The 16,019-nt window shown below is 63.0% G+C and overlaps 2 protein-coding genes across 4 annotated transcripts; both read right to left on the reverse strand.

Annotated features, from left to right (window-relative positions):
* Positions 1-1,256: 1,256 nt before the first annotated feature.
* Positions 1,257-9,458, reverse strand: MAN2A2 (mannosidase alpha class 2A member 2). Of its 3 annotated transcripts, XM_021541816.2 has the most exons (23): positions 9,115-9,457; positions 8,679-8,933; positions 8,427-8,571; positions 8,167-8,338; positions 7,479-7,606; positions 7,177-7,350; positions 6,686-6,872; positions 6,417-6,594; positions 6,072-6,274; positions 5,654-5,836; positions 5,346-5,460; positions 5,107-5,174; positions 4,775-4,940; positions 4,296-4,532; positions 4,077-4,199; positions 3,875-3,989; positions 3,652-3,785; positions 3,403-3,544; positions 3,091-3,224; positions 2,732-2,809; positions 2,255-2,449; positions 2,055-2,165; positions 1,257-1,897 (listed from the first exon to the last, which is right to left on the reverse strand). In XM_021541816.2, the coding sequence occupies exons 1-23, from the start codon at positions 9,244-9,246 to the stop codon at positions 1,745-1,747; spliced, it is 3,528 nt and encodes a 1,175-aa protein (XP_021397491.2). In that variant the 5' UTR covers positions 9,247-9,457; the 3' UTR covers positions 1,257-1,744. The 3 variants fall into 3 exon arrangements, with proteins under 3 accessions (XP_021397491.2, XP_021397489.2, XP_021397490.2); XM_021541814.2 differs by lacking the exon at positions 2,732-2,809 and having other exon boundaries at positions 9,115-9,456; XM_021541815.2 differs by lacking the exon at positions 2,732-2,809 and having other exon boundaries at positions 1,730-1,893; positions 9,115-9,458.
* Positions 9,459-10,368: 910 nt separating this feature from the next.
* Positions 10,369-15,448, reverse strand: FES (FES proto-oncogene, tyrosine kinase). The gene is made up of 18 exons (XM_077785980.1): positions 15,198-15,448; positions 14,930-15,103; positions 14,765-14,861; positions 14,222-14,405; positions 13,952-14,089; positions 13,722-13,841; positions 13,523-13,645; positions 13,269-13,455; positions 13,110-13,187; positions 12,695-12,904; positions 12,464-12,586; positions 12,207-12,260; positions 11,967-12,085; positions 11,672-11,766; positions 11,453-11,576; positions 11,185-11,342; positions 10,857-10,979; positions 10,369-10,712 (listed from the first exon to the last, which is right to left on the reverse strand). Exons 1-18 carry the CDS (start codon positions 15,417-15,419, stop codon positions 10,570-10,572), a joined length of 2,472 nt encoding a protein of 823 aa, XP_077642106.1. The 5' UTR covers positions 15,420-15,448; the 3' UTR covers positions 10,369-10,569.
* Positions 15,449-16,019: the final 571 nt, after the last annotated feature.

The following is a 16,019-nucleotide window of genomic DNA, read 5'->3' on the forward strand; positions in this document are numbered from 1 at the left end:
GCTCAACCCCTCCCTGTGACCCTGTGGGAACAGCACTTGGACACCGCAGATGTGCTGCAGCAGGAGTAGCCCCAGCACCACCACACCTGAGCCACCATCCCCAGTATGGACCACCACCTCTCACTGCAGACCACTGCCTCCCAGCACAGACCCCCAACCTCTGTTCTGGGCTGTCGGGGAGCAACCCTCAAGGGACAAGGCCCCATCAGGGATGGGTTCAGGGAATAGGAGGGGCAGGAATGGGGCTGTACCTGTCCCAAGGATGCTGGGGAACAGAGCCGCGGTAAGGAGCAGCTGGAGCAGGTGCCCAGCCAGCATCTTCTCAGCCAGCCCTAGGCAGAGGCAGTTCTGGCTCCAGTGGAGGCAGAAACCACAGCCCCTCCTGCTCCCGCCTCCATCGCAGCCTCCACCAAGAGCCGCTCAGAGCCATTAGAGCTTCCTGCACTCACTCTGCCCACAGGGACTGGGCTGGGGGCGGGAGCATCACTAATGAGCTTCTGGGGCCAGGAGCAGGACAGCAGGCTCCACTCCCAGCTGGATGCATGGCACCAGCTGCTGTGTCCAGGGCCCCACTTGGGCACATGGGCCCATCCGGGAAGTCCCTGAAAGGGCGCTGCACCAGGCCAGGGCACAGGGCAAGTGCTGTGAGGTGCTGAGCTTCCAGGGGCCAAACCCATGGGATGTGGATGTGCTGGGGGTTGTGCAGGAATCGTGGAATCACAGAATCATTTAGGTTGGAGAAAACCTCTAAGCTCATCCAGTCCAACCCAACCAAGCCAGAGCTGAGGCAGTTCCCCACCTCACCCAGTCCTTCCCAATGCCCTCCCTGCTGGCCGTTGGGAGTAAGTAGCCCCAAGGGGCCAGGAAGTATGACCTGTGGTTCCCACAGCAACCAGGAGGATGCTCTGGTGACATGGTGCAATTACCTGCGACTCAGCCACTGCAGCCCCAGCAGAGCGGACCGCCAGGCTCACTCTGAAAAGGGGCTAAAGGCTCTGGGTTTGGGGGAGGCACTCCCGCACTTCACCCAGGCACTGCTGCCCGCACAAGGAACTGACTCCCATCCCCCTGGCTCCTGCCCAGCACCAGGCACTGCTTGCCTCCAAGCACAGCTGGGCCTGGCCATGCCACCAGACTCTCACAGGTGCCTGGCCAGACCTTCAAGCTGGTCTCTGCCTGCCTCAGAGGCCCTGTCTCCCCACAGCACACCATTCCCACTCTCGAGTGAGAGCCACAAACCACACATAACACCAGGGCCCTTGGAAACAGCCTTGTGTTTCCTATGAGCTCCAGGAGAGGTCAGTCCCCAGTCCACAGCACTTCCTCAGGCAGCTGCCCAACACCACCGGTGCTCCTGGCCTCCCCTTGCTGCCCTGCCATGCAGGGGGAGCCCTGCAGGGGCCCCTGCCCCAGCCATCAGGGTGGCTGCCCTCCTGGGCAGCCTGCCTGTGGCAGGCAGCAGTGTCTGTCCCACCAGCAGCAGCAGAGCCCAGCCTGCAGCCCTCCCCAGCCACGCTCAGCCCATCCGGCGCCACGTCCAGCAACGCCTGGTCCAGCCCTGCCACAGCAGTCAGTCCAAAATCCATCTGAGAACATGGAACTAATAAATTAGGAAGTGGCAGCAGCAGCCTGTGCCAGTCTGGCCCCTCCTGCCCGTGCCTGTCACAGTACTGCCAGCCACTCCACTGCTGCACTGGTGCTGCTCCTGTGCTGTCCAGCCACTCCACTCCTCTCCTGCTTGACACTACCCCAGGCGGATGCGGAACGTGGCGATTTCCATGGGGTCCAGATGGATGTTGGTGCTGTTGGAGGCTGTGCCCAGCGGGTACATGAGTGTCAATGAGGTGGGCTGCAGGGAGCCCAGCTCCAAGCCCTGGAACAGGCCTCCCAGAGCTAGCTGAGGAGAGAGGAGGAAGAAGCGAGGAGGCCTAGATGAGGATGTGATGCCTGGGGCAGCACTGTGCCCAAGGCAGCCTGACACGTGCCATGACTGCCATGCCGAGGTCCCAGCCCAGCTCTGACCCAGCGGAGGTATGGGGGCAGCCTGGCCCTACCTTGCCCTGGCTGGTGGTGCAGTTGAAGCCCAGGTTCTTGGCCTCCAGGCTGCAGTCAAAGCCTTTGCGGTGCAGGATCAGCGCTGCCTCAGCTGAGGGCAATGATTCATCCTGCAGGGAGCTGGAGCGTCAGGCACAGCACGGGGGACAGCAGGGGCAGGACTCCCACCAGAGTCCCACCGCCCCGGGCCCTAGCTCACCTCTGCCTGCAGCATCCGCAGATTGAGGATGTGGAAGTCGCAAGGAAGGGTGGTGGCAAGGGGCACAAAGGAGCGCAGGGCTGGCAGCGCTGGCTTCTCCAATGCCACTGGCATGACCAAGGCCTCGGCATTCTGGTGCACAGAGGTGATGTGGCTCAGCAGGGAGGGGAAGCTGATGGGGCGCTCGTCCTGCACCTGCCAAGCAGCACATAGGTCAAGTGTGGGCTCAGAAAGCCAGGCAGAGCCTGGGCAAGGCCCAAAGAACCTCCATTCCAGCAGTGCCTTGAGACCAGGCACCTGCCAGCACAGTGTACACAGAGCTGCCCCTGCCCAAGCAGCCCCCCCCGCCCCAGCACCCAAACAGGACCCCAGCTAGTTGATGGTCAGGCTACAGACCTGCTACAAGCCTGGCTAGACTAGTGGCTAGCAGCTAGTGCACAAGACAGGGAGAGACAGCAGGGCCAGGCTGGCCATTACCTCACGGCTGCCAGTCCTGGTGCCAGGGAAGCTCAAGGCTTTAAACATGGAGATCAGTTTGGAAAAGAAGCCGGAGCTCTGGATGGGTGGCACAGCACACGCATAGAGGGCAGCGAGGGGATTGGACAAGAACACTGTGATTATGAGGGCAATGTGGCTCCACAGGGACAGACCCACTGCACATCCTGCTCTCCCCATGCCCCCTGCTCCAGGCCCATCCCTGCCCAGTGCCAGCACAAGGGGACAAGAGGGGACAGGACACTGCATCCCATCTCATGTAGCTTTCTGCAAATGCCTCCAGCCTGCTCCATCCCAAGGCAGGGCTGGGCTCTCCCGTCCTGCCGCCTCACAGCCAGCACCTTGTTGGCAGTGCTGCGGCGCTCCAGGAGGAGCCGGAACCGGTTGCAGGTACGCTTGTTGTCCTTCAGTCCCTGGCCCAGGCCCCGGTTGTCATCCTGCATGAGGCGCCGGTCCAGGATCACCTCCAGCTGGCCTGTGGAGAGCAAGTCCCTGCAGCTCAGGCTTTACCACGCGCCAGCCACACCTCACAGCACAGAGCCCCCAGTGACAATAGGAGCAGGGCACCCTGCCCAGCCGGCAGCACCCTCCTTCCCTTGGGGAGGACAGCCCTAGCTCTACAGCAGGTGCCCAAGGCACAGAGCCCAGCTCACCGCTGTGGAGGCTGGAGACCCCCAGGGCCTGGGCTGTGAGCAGTGTCAGGCGGCTCTGCATGTCCTGGATGTAGGCCATGGCAGGCATCGGGTAGAAGTTGGCCTGCAGCGGCAGCTTCCGCTGGTACCTGCGGGGCTGGATCTGCCAAGGGACACAGACCAGTGACCAGAGGTGGATCCCACAGTGCCTGGTGCCAGAGCACTGTCCCCCTGTAGGCAGCTGCTGCCCCTCCCCAGCCTGCTGTGTACCTGGAAACCATTGAGGTCCGTGAAGAAAGTGTCATCACTCTCAATGTCAGTGCTGAAGCGCAGGGCCAGCTCCTTGTTGATGTGGTCACGGATGTCCACCAGGCAGGACACATCCAGGGACAGGCCCTCCACCCCTGAGGTAGGCAGTGAGAGGCTGAGCCCCAGGGGCAGCATGGCCCAGTTCCCTGGGCCAGTGACACCTGGCACAGCCTCCAGATCTTACCTGGCACATTGTACAGCCGCACCACGGTCTGGACATGCTGGTAGTAGCTGGCAACCTCTGAGAAGAGGGGTCCCTCCATCACCCGCACCACTGGGGGGTCCTTGGGAGCATAGGGCTGGGGAGAGGGATAGCTGTGCTGATGCTGCTGCCTGAGGACCTACAGGCACAGCTGTCAGCTGCCTTCCACGGGTGGACTCTGTACCTTGGCCTCCCCGTCAGGCAGGAAGAGATAGGCCCCACTTTTGTCCTTGGAGGTCCTGGTGCCATAGACGAGAAATTCACTGCTCACCCTTTGCCCCTGCTTCTCCCCAGCCAGCCGCAGGCTCTGCAGGTGTGTGCCAGCACAACAGTAAGCGCATGAAGCAGCAGGATTTACCCCTCCCCTCCTCCAGCCCACATCCTGTCAGAGCCCTGCACTCACCTGCAGCAGGCCCGTGCGCCCCACAAAGCAGGCCTGCAGGTGCTGGTTCTCCAGGCAGAAGTCATCAGCAGCAGCTGGGAAGACGTGCAGAGGCACAGCCTCGGGCTTGTGCACGGCCATGTCCCGGCCGTGCAGGTAGAGGCGCGTGGAGGACCTTGGCGTGGCGTGGCCATCCGAGGACTTGTGCAGCTGCAGCACGCGCAGCCCTAGTGCAGGCAGGCGGGCCAGGACAAACACCTGCAGGCAGCATGGAGACCTGAGCCAGCCCCCTTGTCTAGGGAATGACTGGGGGTCAGTGGGGCAAAGACCCTGCTCAGCACTGTGGGGCCTCTGCTGAGGAGGGACATGCATGGGGACCTGGAGGACCGACAGCTGTGGGATCTCATGTTGTGGGGCAGGGACAGAGCAGGGCTGCTGGTGTGTCCTGGCAGTGTGCGGGATGGGAGGCTGGCACAGATGGGCTGTGGGGCACCCCATACCTGGTAGACATTGGGCACCACATCAGTGGCAGAGTTCCACACTGCACTGAGCTGGGAGGGCAGGGGCTGCCCCTCCTCGGAGAGCACACGCACGTGAGGGGAGTCCACCAGTACTGGCACTACGCTCAGGCGCTCCTGCTCCAGCGGGTTGAACACCACCAGGAACCTGTGGGGGGGTAACACAGGGATGGCATCCCAGCCTCACAGCATCCCAGATGTCCCATGTTCCACATTACCTACAGATCTACTGCCCCTACCCACAGCTTCACAGGTACTCCCTCACTGCCTCCCCACAGTCCCCTAAGTCCCCAGAGCAAGGCAGGAGGCCCTACCGAGGTGAGGTGCCCAGTTTGACCACTGTCCTCTCTGGGAGAGAGTCCTGGCTGGAGCGTGTCTCATCCTGGGGAGGAGCAATAAAGAGCTGGGGTGTGCCCAACGCCCCTGCCAGTTGGGCCCAAGGACATGGGCACAATCTGGGGCCATCTTCCTGGCCTCTGCAGTACGGAGTTGTTCCCGGGGGCATGGGGACAGTGTGCCAGAGTGCAGGGAGCCAGGGGCTGGTGCTGCTCACCATGCCAAGGAACGGTGCAGCCGGGTCGTGGTGGTAGGTGTCCTTGTCCCCCAGCACAAGGTAGTGCGCAGCATTGATGATGACACGCTTGAGGTTGGTGAGGGAATGGAGCAGCCTAGGCAGAGGCAGAGTGAGTCACCTGGGACGATCAGCCCCATCTGCTCAGGACTGCCCCACCACCCTCCACATCCCCCCATGAGAGGGAGAACCTCCCCACAGCATCCCCATACCTAACCAGTCTCCCAGCCCTGAGCCCACCAGCCCCACTCTGAGACAGGCTCTGAGGGCGCCCTGGCCCCCACACGCACCGGACTCCATAGTCCACGGCCACAGCCTCCTTGGCAGTGCCAGCGATGGCATCGTGGTGCTGGAAGAGGCCCAGGTTGCGGCGGGCGTTGCTCAGCAAGGCGTAGTCAGAGAGTGGGTACCTGCCATCTGCACTGGCATGGCGGGCGTGGGCGAGTGCCAGGCTGTACAGGATCTCTGCCCCCCTGCACAAGGACAGAGTCACTGAGGGTCCCTACCCTGGTGTACAATACTGGGGGGCTGCCCTGGGAGTGGGGTGGCAAAGGCACACACTGCCCTGGGACTGGGTGAGGGTTTGGCACTGTGTGTTGGCAGTTGGGACAGACCGGGGGCTGTCCAGATCCCATACTGCCTGGCCACCCCTCACCCGTGCCCCTCACACACCTCCTGTGCCCCATGGACCAGCCCCACGCCCCTCACCGGAGGTGGGCCTCCAGCACCCGGTCCAGGCTCTTGTAGAATGGCCGGGAGGTGTAGTATCCTGTCCAGTAGTGATCCTCCCGGTCCGCATAGGAGAAGAAATCCCCAGTCAGAACTGGGAACCCGGGTGGCCTCATCCCCGGCACAATGCCCACTTTCTTGTACAGGGCATCAAAGTAATCAGAGAGCGTGCCAAACTGTGCCTGCAAGACAGCATGTGCAGTCCTGAGCCAGGGCTCCTGCAGTGGGGGCTCTTATCACCCCTCACAGGACTGTTCACCCCTCCAACTGTGCTCTGCTGTGGCCTCCTGCTGCCCCCAGCTCCACAGAGCTCTCCACACATACCTGCACATGGAGGTCAGGCCGAGAGTTGAGGAAGTCAAAGATGCGCTGGTAGTTGAGGAACTGGGCATCCCACTCCTGTGGCTTGTCATAGCGGAAGTCATCTCCCAGGGGCACCAGCAGCACCTTGCTGCGGTACAACTTGGACTTCTTGCGGTACTGGTCCAGCAGCAGCTGGGCTCTGTGCGGGGGCCAGGGCATGAGGCTGGCCCCTGACGGCCCACACAAGGCTGGGAGTCGTGTGCCCCTGCCCCTGCCCCTGCCCCACTCACCGCTCTGCCACGTTTGCATCAGTGATGGCACGGGGAGGCACCTTCCAGGGGCAGTTGATCCGGCCTCCAGGCAAGCGCTTGAAGTCAAACTGGCAGCAGATCTTGGGGTCCGGGCCACAGGTGTGAGGCACATCATAGCTGTAGAAGGGCATCATGTGGCAGAAGATGTCGGTGCTCGTGTCTGGATCTGTGGGATCAAGGACATGTGAGCACCAGCAATGGCTCTCCCTTGCCTGTCCCTGAGCAGGGGGGCCCAAAGTCAGTAGTTCGACAGAGCAGATCTCAGAGGTTAGAGGACACAGCAGCCTCCCCCAATATGTTGCTAGACTTGGGGGCAGGTGGAAAGTCACCCTGAGGATGCCCCACAGGGCAGAGACATTGCCTACCAGTGCTTGGCTCATCTGCAAAGAAAAGCAGCTGGTAGCCATTCTCTGCTGCCACCTGCCCCACCGTGCAGTCCCCTCTGCAGTCCCCTCCCAGCAGCCCCTCACCCCACGCTTGTCTCCACATGAACTCCAGGTTCTGGGTGGCAGCAAAGTGCTTCTTGATGGCATAGTGCACGCGCTGGATGAGCATGGCCGTCAGGTTGGAGCGCTTCAGCAGGTAGGGCATGGTGGAGCTGTACCCGAAGGGGTCTACGGCCCAGCCCGACCGCGGCGTCACACCTGGGGGCACAGAGACCCATCAGCCCCATGCTGGGCCAGCAGCACTTCCCGTGAGGAGGGTGCTGTCAGGACCTGGGGGCCTGCAGCGCATTAGACAGGCCCCCAGCCACCATCTGCCTGGCCCTCACCAATGTTCTTCTCCAGCCACTGGTGCCCCTCAATCAGCTGGTCAATCATGGCAAAGTAGTGGGAATTAGCCTCATCAGGCATCACCCAGCCGCCTGTCACCATCTCCAGCTGCCCATTGCCCACCAGCCTGTCAGGGGGACACCCAAGATGTGACCAGAGCCCTGCATGAGACACATGTTCATTGCAGAGTCCCCCTGCCCTGAGCCACCTACAGTCTACCTGCAGCCCCCACGGCCACCACTGCCATTCCCCCCTTGTCATGCTGTCCCCATGCAGAGTCATCCCTCCACAGCCCAATGCCACCCACAGCCCATTCCCCCTCCACTGTGTCTTCCAATGCTCTCAGGGCAAGGGGCAGAGAAGGGGATCCTGCCTCACCACACAATCCTGCTCTCCAGGTCTCCCACCCTTCCATGGGTGCCCTGGGCCTTGTATACAAGTTCCCCAGCCCAATTAGCACAGGGAGGGGCCCAGGGCAAGATCTGTCTCCCAGCCTCTGACTCCACAAGGCAGTGGCTCTGACATATGATGGCACTGGGAGGCTGCTGGCAGTTTGAGGGCACCCCACACTAAGCAGTGCAGGGCCCATGGCAGCCTTCTAGTCCCTAGAGCCATTCGCTCACACACCCTCTGCCCTCAGCCTGCCTGGGAGCTAGGTGGGCAATAGGGCCAGGTGAGCAGCCCTACCTGCGCACAGCAGCCCGCTTCTGGGCACTGATGTTGTCCCACCACTTGGAAAAAAAGGAGATCTCAGACCAGATGAAGCGCCGGCGTGGGTCCTCCTGCATCTTCAGCACCATGCTGTTGAGGATGTGCTGCGTCTGGTCATAGTAGTACTTGTCGAAAGTTTTGATCCAGCCTGGAAGCACAGGTGGGGGTCACTGTGGGGGGCCCAGGTTTGCCAGCACTGCACAGTAGTGGGAAATGGGCTAATCCCTGCTTCTCACCTGGGTCATTGTGTGAGTGTGGCACCACAAACACCTGTAGAGGCTCTGTGTCCCATTCGTTGGGCTCGTAGGTGATGTCGAAGCCCTGCTTCCAGACACCGCCATCCTGGTTGTCAAACGGCAGCAGGGAGTACACAGCCAGCATCTGTTGGTAGGAGACAGTGCTGAGAGACCCCTGAAAGACTAGAGCCTGGTATGCCCAGGATGCCCAGGTATGGACCCCTCATGCTAGCAGAGCCACCAGGCCCTCACCTGCAGGTCTGGGCTCTGTCCTTTGCCCCCTAGAGCAAACTGGCAGTCTTGCGGGGACACAGAGAGGAAACTTGGGCGACTCTCAGGGGGGAGCACCCAGGAGCCATTCAGGGGGTGTTCGGGCAATGCTGGCTGCCCCTCTGCATGGGCTGTCAGCTCCAGTACTGAGTCCTTAATGTGACTGATGATCTCATGGTTCTCCTCCAGCAGCTGCTCCAGCTGCTCGATCCGGTTCTGCAGCACCGAGATCTGGCTCTGGGGACACAGAGGGCACAGCGAGGGGCAGGAGGTCACCCACAGCTGTGGGGAGCCAGCCCTGGCCCTGGTACCCTAATGCCCAGAGGCCAGGGCTAGCTCCCCATTAATTTTCCTGGCTGAATGTCTCCGTTTGCCATCCCAGGACCACTCTCTCTCATCCCAGACCCTCGGAACTCACCCTGGGGAAGTTGCCCCCACTCTGGTGTCGTGTGGGGTCATGCTGTACCCGGTCCAGCATCAAGTAGAGGGAGAAGACGGCCACGCAGAAGATGGCAGCTCCACACACTGTCACCTGCTTCTTCAGCTTCATCCCGAAGGGATGCGGGGACTCACCTGCGCCGGGGCTGCGGGGGGAGCCAGCTCGGGCAGCGCAGCCCCTCGCCGCGGCCTCCTGCGTCCTCCTGCAAGAGCCTCACCGCGTCCTGCTTGGCCTGATCCTTTGCGGGTATTTATATCTGCCGATGGGGCCGGGGCGGGGAGGCCGCGCAGGCCGGGCAGCGCCGGGCCCGCCGCGCCGAGGCCCCGCGGCGGCGGCCCGGGCCGGGCAGGACCGGGACAGGCCGGGCCGGCACCGACGGCGACGCCGCCGCCAGCCCGTCCGCACCGGGCGGCTCCGAGCCCGGCCAGGCCCTCACACCGCCCGGCTGGGCCCGCCGGGATGGGCCAGGCCGGGCCCCGCCCGCGCTCCGCCCGCCGGGCCGGCCCGGGAGGCGGCACCGAGCCGGCAGCGAGCGGGGGCTCGGCTCTGCGCGGCTCTGCGCGGCGCGGCGCGGCACGGCACGGCACGGCACGGCACGGCACGGCACGGCACGGCACGGCACGGCACGGCACAGCGCTGCGGAGGCCGCGCGGCACCGCACGGCTCTGCACGGCACGGCACAGCTCGGCAAGGCGCCGCGGAGCAGCACGGCACCGCACGGCACGGCACAGCTCTGCGGAGCCCGCACGGCACGGCACGGCCCCGCACGGCACGGCACAGCTCGGCAAGGCGCCGCGGAGCCGCACGGCACCGCACGGCACGACACAGCGCTGCACGGCACGGCACGGCCCCGTATGGCTCCGCACGGCCCCACACAGCTCCGCAGCCCAGTCGAGATGCCGGTGGCCTCCTGGTGTGCCCCATCCCGGTGTGCCTCATCCCGGTACCCTGTCCCGGTGTGCCCCATCCGGGTGTCCCATCTGGGTGTCCCATCCCAGTACCCTGTCCCAGGGTCCTGTTCCAGCCCTCTGTCCCAGTGCTCTGTCTCAGTACTCCCCATGCCATTTCCCTATCTAAGTGTGCCCCATTCTGGTACTTCTTTTTGGTACCCCATGCTGGTGCACTGGCTGCGCGTCCTGGTGCATCATTACAGTGCCATTTCCAGTGCCATTCCCAGTGCCATCCCCAGTGCAGTACAAGTCCACGTCCCCTTGCAGATCCTAGATGCACAGCTGCAGAGCTCGTGTGTTTATTGTACAAGATGAAGCAGGGCAGGAGCTGCGGGCACCATGTCCCACCCTGAGGTATGCAGGAGCCCCTGCCCTGGGGGTCAAGCACCACACGGCCACCTCGCAGTACCCGCTGCCCAGACAGGGCTCTGCTGTGCCCCCAGGCACTGCCATGGGATGGATCCAGGGCCCCTGGTGCTCCCTGTCACCGCTGCCTCTTGCGGATGGCAATGAGGTCCTGGTGGATGGTGCAGAAGCTGGGCCGCTTGCGGGGGTCATACTCCCAGCAGCGCTGCATCAGCTGGTACACCTCCTCAGGGCACTGCTCAGGAGGGTCCAGCCGCATACCTGGGGCAACATGGATGGGGACATGGATCACCGGCCCCTCACCCTCCACAACCCTGTCTGGCCCATCCAACAGGCACAGCTTCACAGTGCTGGACCCACAGCTCATGGTGGCTCTCAGGTGCCAGCCCCAGCCATGTTCCCTACCATGCTCCACTGCCTCCCGCGTCTGCTGGTTGCTGAGGTTGGCATAGGGGACGGCACCCAGGCTGAAGGCTTCCCACAGCAGGATCCCAAAGCTCCAGACATCACTCTCTGAGCTGTATCGGCCTGGGGACGTGGGGCAGGACAAATGGTGTTGGCAGGGGACACGCATGTCACCACTATCCAGCTGTGCCCATGCTCCTGAGGGCTGAGGTGCTCGGGGTCTCTGCCTCCCTCCCCAGGACCAGGTGTGTAGGAGTGGGACAGTGCCAGACTCCTGGCTCCCAGATAAGCTGCGGGCTGCCAGGCCATGCCCAGCTCCATCCTGTACCATAATTGAGTGCTTCAGGGGCCGTCCACTTGACAGGGATTTGCTTCATCCCCCCTGTGGAGGCATAGATGCCATCCTCCTCCTCCCGTGACATCCCAAAATCACTGATCTTCAGGGTGTTCCTCTCCGTCACCAGGCAGTTGCGAGCAGCCAGGTCCCTGAGACAGCCCCAAGCAATCAGCCGTGTGCCCAGCTGTCCCTGGGGCTTCCCCTGGCACAGGGTGGGGGGGTTAGGATTCCAGGGCTCCCCCGTCCTGCCAGGGCCCACCTGTGGATGCAGTGCTTGCTCTCCAGGTACTCCATGCCAGCAGCAGCATTCTCTGTCATCTTGACCAGCTCCTTCACCCGGAGGTGGGGACCCTCACTGCGCAGGAAGGTCAGGAAGTCCCCCCCTGTGCCCAGATTGCAGAGGCGGTGGGTGCCAGGCACCGCTGACAGTCTCACCCACGCGTGGGTGCATGGGGACCACGGGGATGGCGCCACTCACCCTGCACCAGCTCCATGACAATGTAAATGGGTTGTTTCTGCGTGCAGACACCGATGAGCCGCACAATGTTCGGGTGTCTATACTGCTTGAGAATCCTGTGGGAACAAGGATGGGCACTGTGAGTGTAGGGGCCCCGGCTGCCCTGGGCACAAGCCACCTGTTGCCATCCCCAGGGCACTCTGACCAGCCAGCCCAGGAACACAGCCCTCAGCACGAGGGTGGTGCAGTCCCAGCAGTATCAAACAGCTCCAAGAGTGGACAGATGTGACAGGAGAAGCCCAACAGCCACACAGACCTGGCTTCCTGCAGGAACTTGGCCTTGAGCTCAGGCGGAAGGGTTTCCCGGCAGGATTTCACAGCAACAGGGGAGTTGTCAGCACGCAGTCGTCCACTGAACACTTCCCCAAAGTTACCCTTCCGAGACACAGGTGCAGCAGGCTCAGCTCACTATGTGGCCCAAGGCAACCCTTGTCCTCCTGCAGATGCTGTGAGGACAGCCCTGCCCTCCTGCAGACCCCACAGCACCCCATCTCACCCGACCAATGCGTTCCCCCAGCAGCACATCCTCGTGGTTGAGCACCCATTTGTCCTGCAGCAAACAGACACCAGTGAGCTGCCCCTGGCCCACAGACCCCTGCAGGCCCCTCTCAGGCAGAGCCCCAGGTCCAAGTTCCCCTGTCTAGCTGGAGAAGCATGCCTGTGGCTCTCAGCCCAGCCATCAACAAGAGAAAGGGCCGGGCAGAGCTGCCCCTGTGCAGAAGGTCCCATCCTCCTCTCCTCTGGCTGTATCACCTTGGGCACAGCCCTGGCCAGGACAATGCCACTCTTGCGAGTGATGGGCTGCTGGCTCTGCAGGAGGTGCTGGATGAGCAGCGGAATGGTGGGGAAGCTGTCACCCTCCAGCCGAAACATGTTCTGCAGGGAGGGAGGCCAAGAGGTTGTGATGGGCAGGAACCCCCAACTGCCCATGTAAAGTGCCCCTGCAAACCACCCCAGCCATGCCCCCTGCTCATGGTCACTCACACTGACAGCCTGGATGATGAAGTGCCGGGGCTGCCCATCCCACAGCACGCTGAGCACGTACTCCTGTTTGCCCTGGCTCTCCCGCACCAGGAAGTCCCCACTGCAGGTCAGCAGCTCCTGTACCTCTGAACGTGGGATGGCCCCGTGGTACCAGACCTGCTGGCACAGCGGCTTCTGCACATCTGGGATTAGGGGCACGGGGGGTGGCAGCTGGAAGGAGACAAGGTGAGCCCAGCCATTCACACTCCTGAGTTGTGCCAGAGGTGGGGCAGCAGCAGTGTCTGGAAGCTGTGCCCAGAGCAGGTGGGAGCAGAATCTGGAGGTGCTGAAACAAGGGGGGCTGTGTGGCCAGAAAGGAGAGGACAAGCTCAGCAAGGCAGCTGGGTGGAGACCAGGGTGGCACCCAGGGACTCACCGAGTACTTTGGGCTGAAGATCCCTGTGATGTGGTTCTTGAGGGTCTCCAGTGCACTGGCCCCGCTCCGCTCCTGCTCCTGGAAGGAGGCAGGGGCTGCGCATCAGCTGTGCACCCCACCCCTGCAGCCTCCAGAGCGCAGGAGGCCAGACTGACTCACCGTGGAGGAGACGGACTGCCGATCCTCGGGCAGAGGCAGGGCAGGCAGGGGGTCCCTGGTGCCCAACTCTGCCAGCTTCCTGGCCAGCACGTCCCGCTGCAGCTGCAGCTTGGCCTGGGCACAGAGGCAGCCCTCGAGCTGCTGCCGCGCCTCATGCAGCCCCTGCCGCCTGCCCAACAAGTGCACCCTGGGGAGGGGACAAGGTGATCAGCACCCGCTGCCCTGGCCCCTCACCCCCCTCTGCTGCACCTCACCGCTCCCCGGGGCTCCGGCCCTGCTCCTCATCATGGATCTCTGTCTTCAGCTCCTGCATCTGCTGCTCCTTGATATTCACAGCCTCCGTGGCGGCCACCAACTCCTCCTCAACCGATGTCAGGCTGCAAGAGATGTGTGCCAGTGGGGGGACTAGCCCCTGCCCCTCACCTGCTCCTGCCCACATCTAGTCCCACTCACCAGTGCTGGACACTTTCCAGGGTCAGCTCATTCAGCTGCAGCTCCCCTGGCACCAGGTTTTCTGTGTCCTCCAGCAGGCTCTCATCAAAGGACACGGTTGGTGGGACCTCAGATTCGTACCTGTGGGCATCCAGGACAGCTCTGCCTCCACTTGCCCCATGCCGGCCGCTGCCGCCCAACGGCAGCAGGGCCGTACCCGGCAGAGAGGCTGCGGCTGCGTGGAGCCATACTGGTGGCTCTGGATGAAGCTGCTGTACTCAGTGGCAGGGTCGATGGCCTGGATGGCACTGGCAATCTCCCGGTGCGTGGCCAAAAGGTCTTCCTGTACCAGGCTGCTGATGCTGCAGTACTCCCTGAGGATCTCCTTTCTGCGGGAGCAGTTCTGGTTCTGGGGGGCCATGGGTGTGCCCAGGGGTAGGGAGTGGGGTGCAGGGCTGGTTGCAGGGCACAGGATGGACAGTGGGGCATGGGGTGGGCAGCGGGGCAGGCAGGGCTCTTACAGGATGAGGACCATCTCCTGCTGCAGATTGTAGAGGGACTGATGCAGGCTGGGCAGCACCCGCTGGTAGTGGTGCTGGTGGTGCACTGCAGCCGCCTGCACAGCCAGCACATACTGATTGTGCAGGGCATGGAGCTTCCAGAGGCTGTGCACGTACTTTTCCTTCGCCTTGTCCCGCTCCTTGTCTGTGGAGAGAGGCTGTGGAAAACCCCAACTGCCAGCACATCACCTGTCCCAGCACCCAGGAACGGGTCAGAGGGTGAGGGCTGGGAGAGGGTCCCAGGGCCACAGGGGGATAACCCTGGGGTGGTCACACTGTGACACAGAGATGCTCCTGACCCACAGTGTGGTGTCCCAAGGCCCCCAGACTTCTGACTGGCTTCCTGGAGGTAAGGCTGGGCTCTTCTCTATGCTGCCCAACCCCAGAACTCCCACCCGCTGCAGGCTGGGCTGTAGTTTCCACAGAGTGCGGGTCATGCTCCAGCCACCCTTGACCCATAGGGAAGCTGGGAGGGCACGCAGGGGACAGGGGCCAGGTTGGCACCTTTGCTGGCCTCCTGGTACTTGCGCTTGGCTTGGGCACTGTCACGGGCCAGGCTTCGGTACTGCGCCTTCAGCTTCTCCATCTCCTGCTGCGTCGTCTGGAGAGGGACACAGTCAGGGAGTGGGTCCAGCACACTCTCTTGTTCCCCTGCTGGCTCCAACGTACCCGGCTATACTCCTGGCTGAGCTGCTGCCACTGCTCGTCGAAGGCTTTGCGCAGCTGCTGCTTGTCGCGGATGAGCAGGCTGAGCTTGGCCAGCGGCCCCGCTGCCAGTTCCTCCGCATGCCGCCGCAGGATCTGGCTCAGCGTCTCTGTCCGGCTCACCAGCACCCACCAGGACTGCAAGAAAGCGAGTCAGGGATGGTGTGGAGATGGCATCTTCCAGCACCTCACGGGCTCTGCAGGGCGCAGTCCTACTCTGAGGCATCCCTACCTTCTCGATCTGACCACCATGGTTGCCATGGAGCTGCCAAGCGCCCTCCTGCTTTTCCAGCTGGGACAACATGTGGTGCAGCATCCCTGCATACTCCCGGTCACTCTTGGCCCGCTGTGACATCCACTTCTTCATCAGCTCCAGGAGGCGCAGCTCCCCATCCTGCAGCCGCAGCAGTGCACTGTGCCCCTGCGGGCACCACAGCTCCGGCCCAAAGCCCATGGCACCGCTGTCCAGCCAGGGGAGGTCTGCCGAGCACCAGGACAGCCTGAGCTACAACTGCTGCCCTGCACTGCCTGCGCCAGTGGCCAGGGCCCTTTGCATTTCACACCCTCCTACCCCCCATCTGGTCTGTGCAGCAGAGATGGCCCTCCCCATCCGCTGCAAACAGCCTTGCAAAGCCTATTCAAAGCAGCAGGATGAGTGCTCCAAGCTCTGTGGGAGCTGGGCCCTTTGCGGATGGTGCTGGGAAGGAGGAAGTGTGGAGCTATACACAGCTGTGTCATCTCTGCCATGCACAGGGCTGCTCCCCAAGGGCAGCACTGCTGTGCCCCCCACCCCTGGCAGGCACCAGCCCCTCCTCTGGCAGCTCCAGTCCTGTCCTGCCCTTTGGCACTGTCACCCCTATGCCCATAGTGTGGGAGCTCCCTGGGCCTGGGACACTGGTGGGAAGCCAGCAGAAGCAGAGGAGGGTGCTGAGCCCCAGAGAAAGGTGCTGAACCTGGATACGCCCCGGCATGCAGGACTCCAGTTGGGAGTCAAACTGATCCTAGTGGCAGTCCCTGGGTGCCCTGCTTTGAAGCAAGAGTGCAGCAGGAGCAG

Source organism: Lonchura striata, chromosome 11 (genome assembly GCF_046129695.1).
Source record: "Lonchura striata isolate bLonStr1 chromosome 11, bLonStr1.mat, whole genome shotgun sequence".
Lineage (NCBI taxonomy): Eukaryota > Metazoa > Chordata > Aves > Passeriformes > Estrildidae > Lonchura > Lonchura striata.

Coding starts and splice junctions, on each gene's coding strand:
- MAN2A2 (XM_021541816.2), bottom strand. CDS start 9,246: ATGAAGCTGAAGAAGCAGGTGACAGTGTGTGGAGCTGCCATCTTCTGC. Junction 8,572..8,678: donor GACAGAGCCCAGACCTGCAG/GTGAGGGCCTGG, acceptor TCCTACCAACAG/ATGCTGGCTGTGTACTCCCT. Junction 7,607..8,166: donor AAGCGGGCTGCTGTGCGCAG/GTAGGGCTGCTC, acceptor TCCCCCTGACAG/GCTGGTGGGCAATGGGCAGC.
- FES (XM_077785980.1), bottom strand. CDS start 15,419: ATGGGCTTTGGGCCGGAGCTGTGGTGCCCGCAGGGGCACAGTGCACTG. Junction 14,090..14,221: donor CAGGAGATGGTCCTCATCCT/GTAAGAGCCCTG, acceptor CTGCTCCCGCAG/AAAGGAGATCCTCAGGGAGT. Junction 10,980..11,184: donor CCCTGAAGCACTCAATTATG/GTACAGGATGGA, acceptor CCACGTCCCCAG/GCCGATACAGCTCAGAGAGT.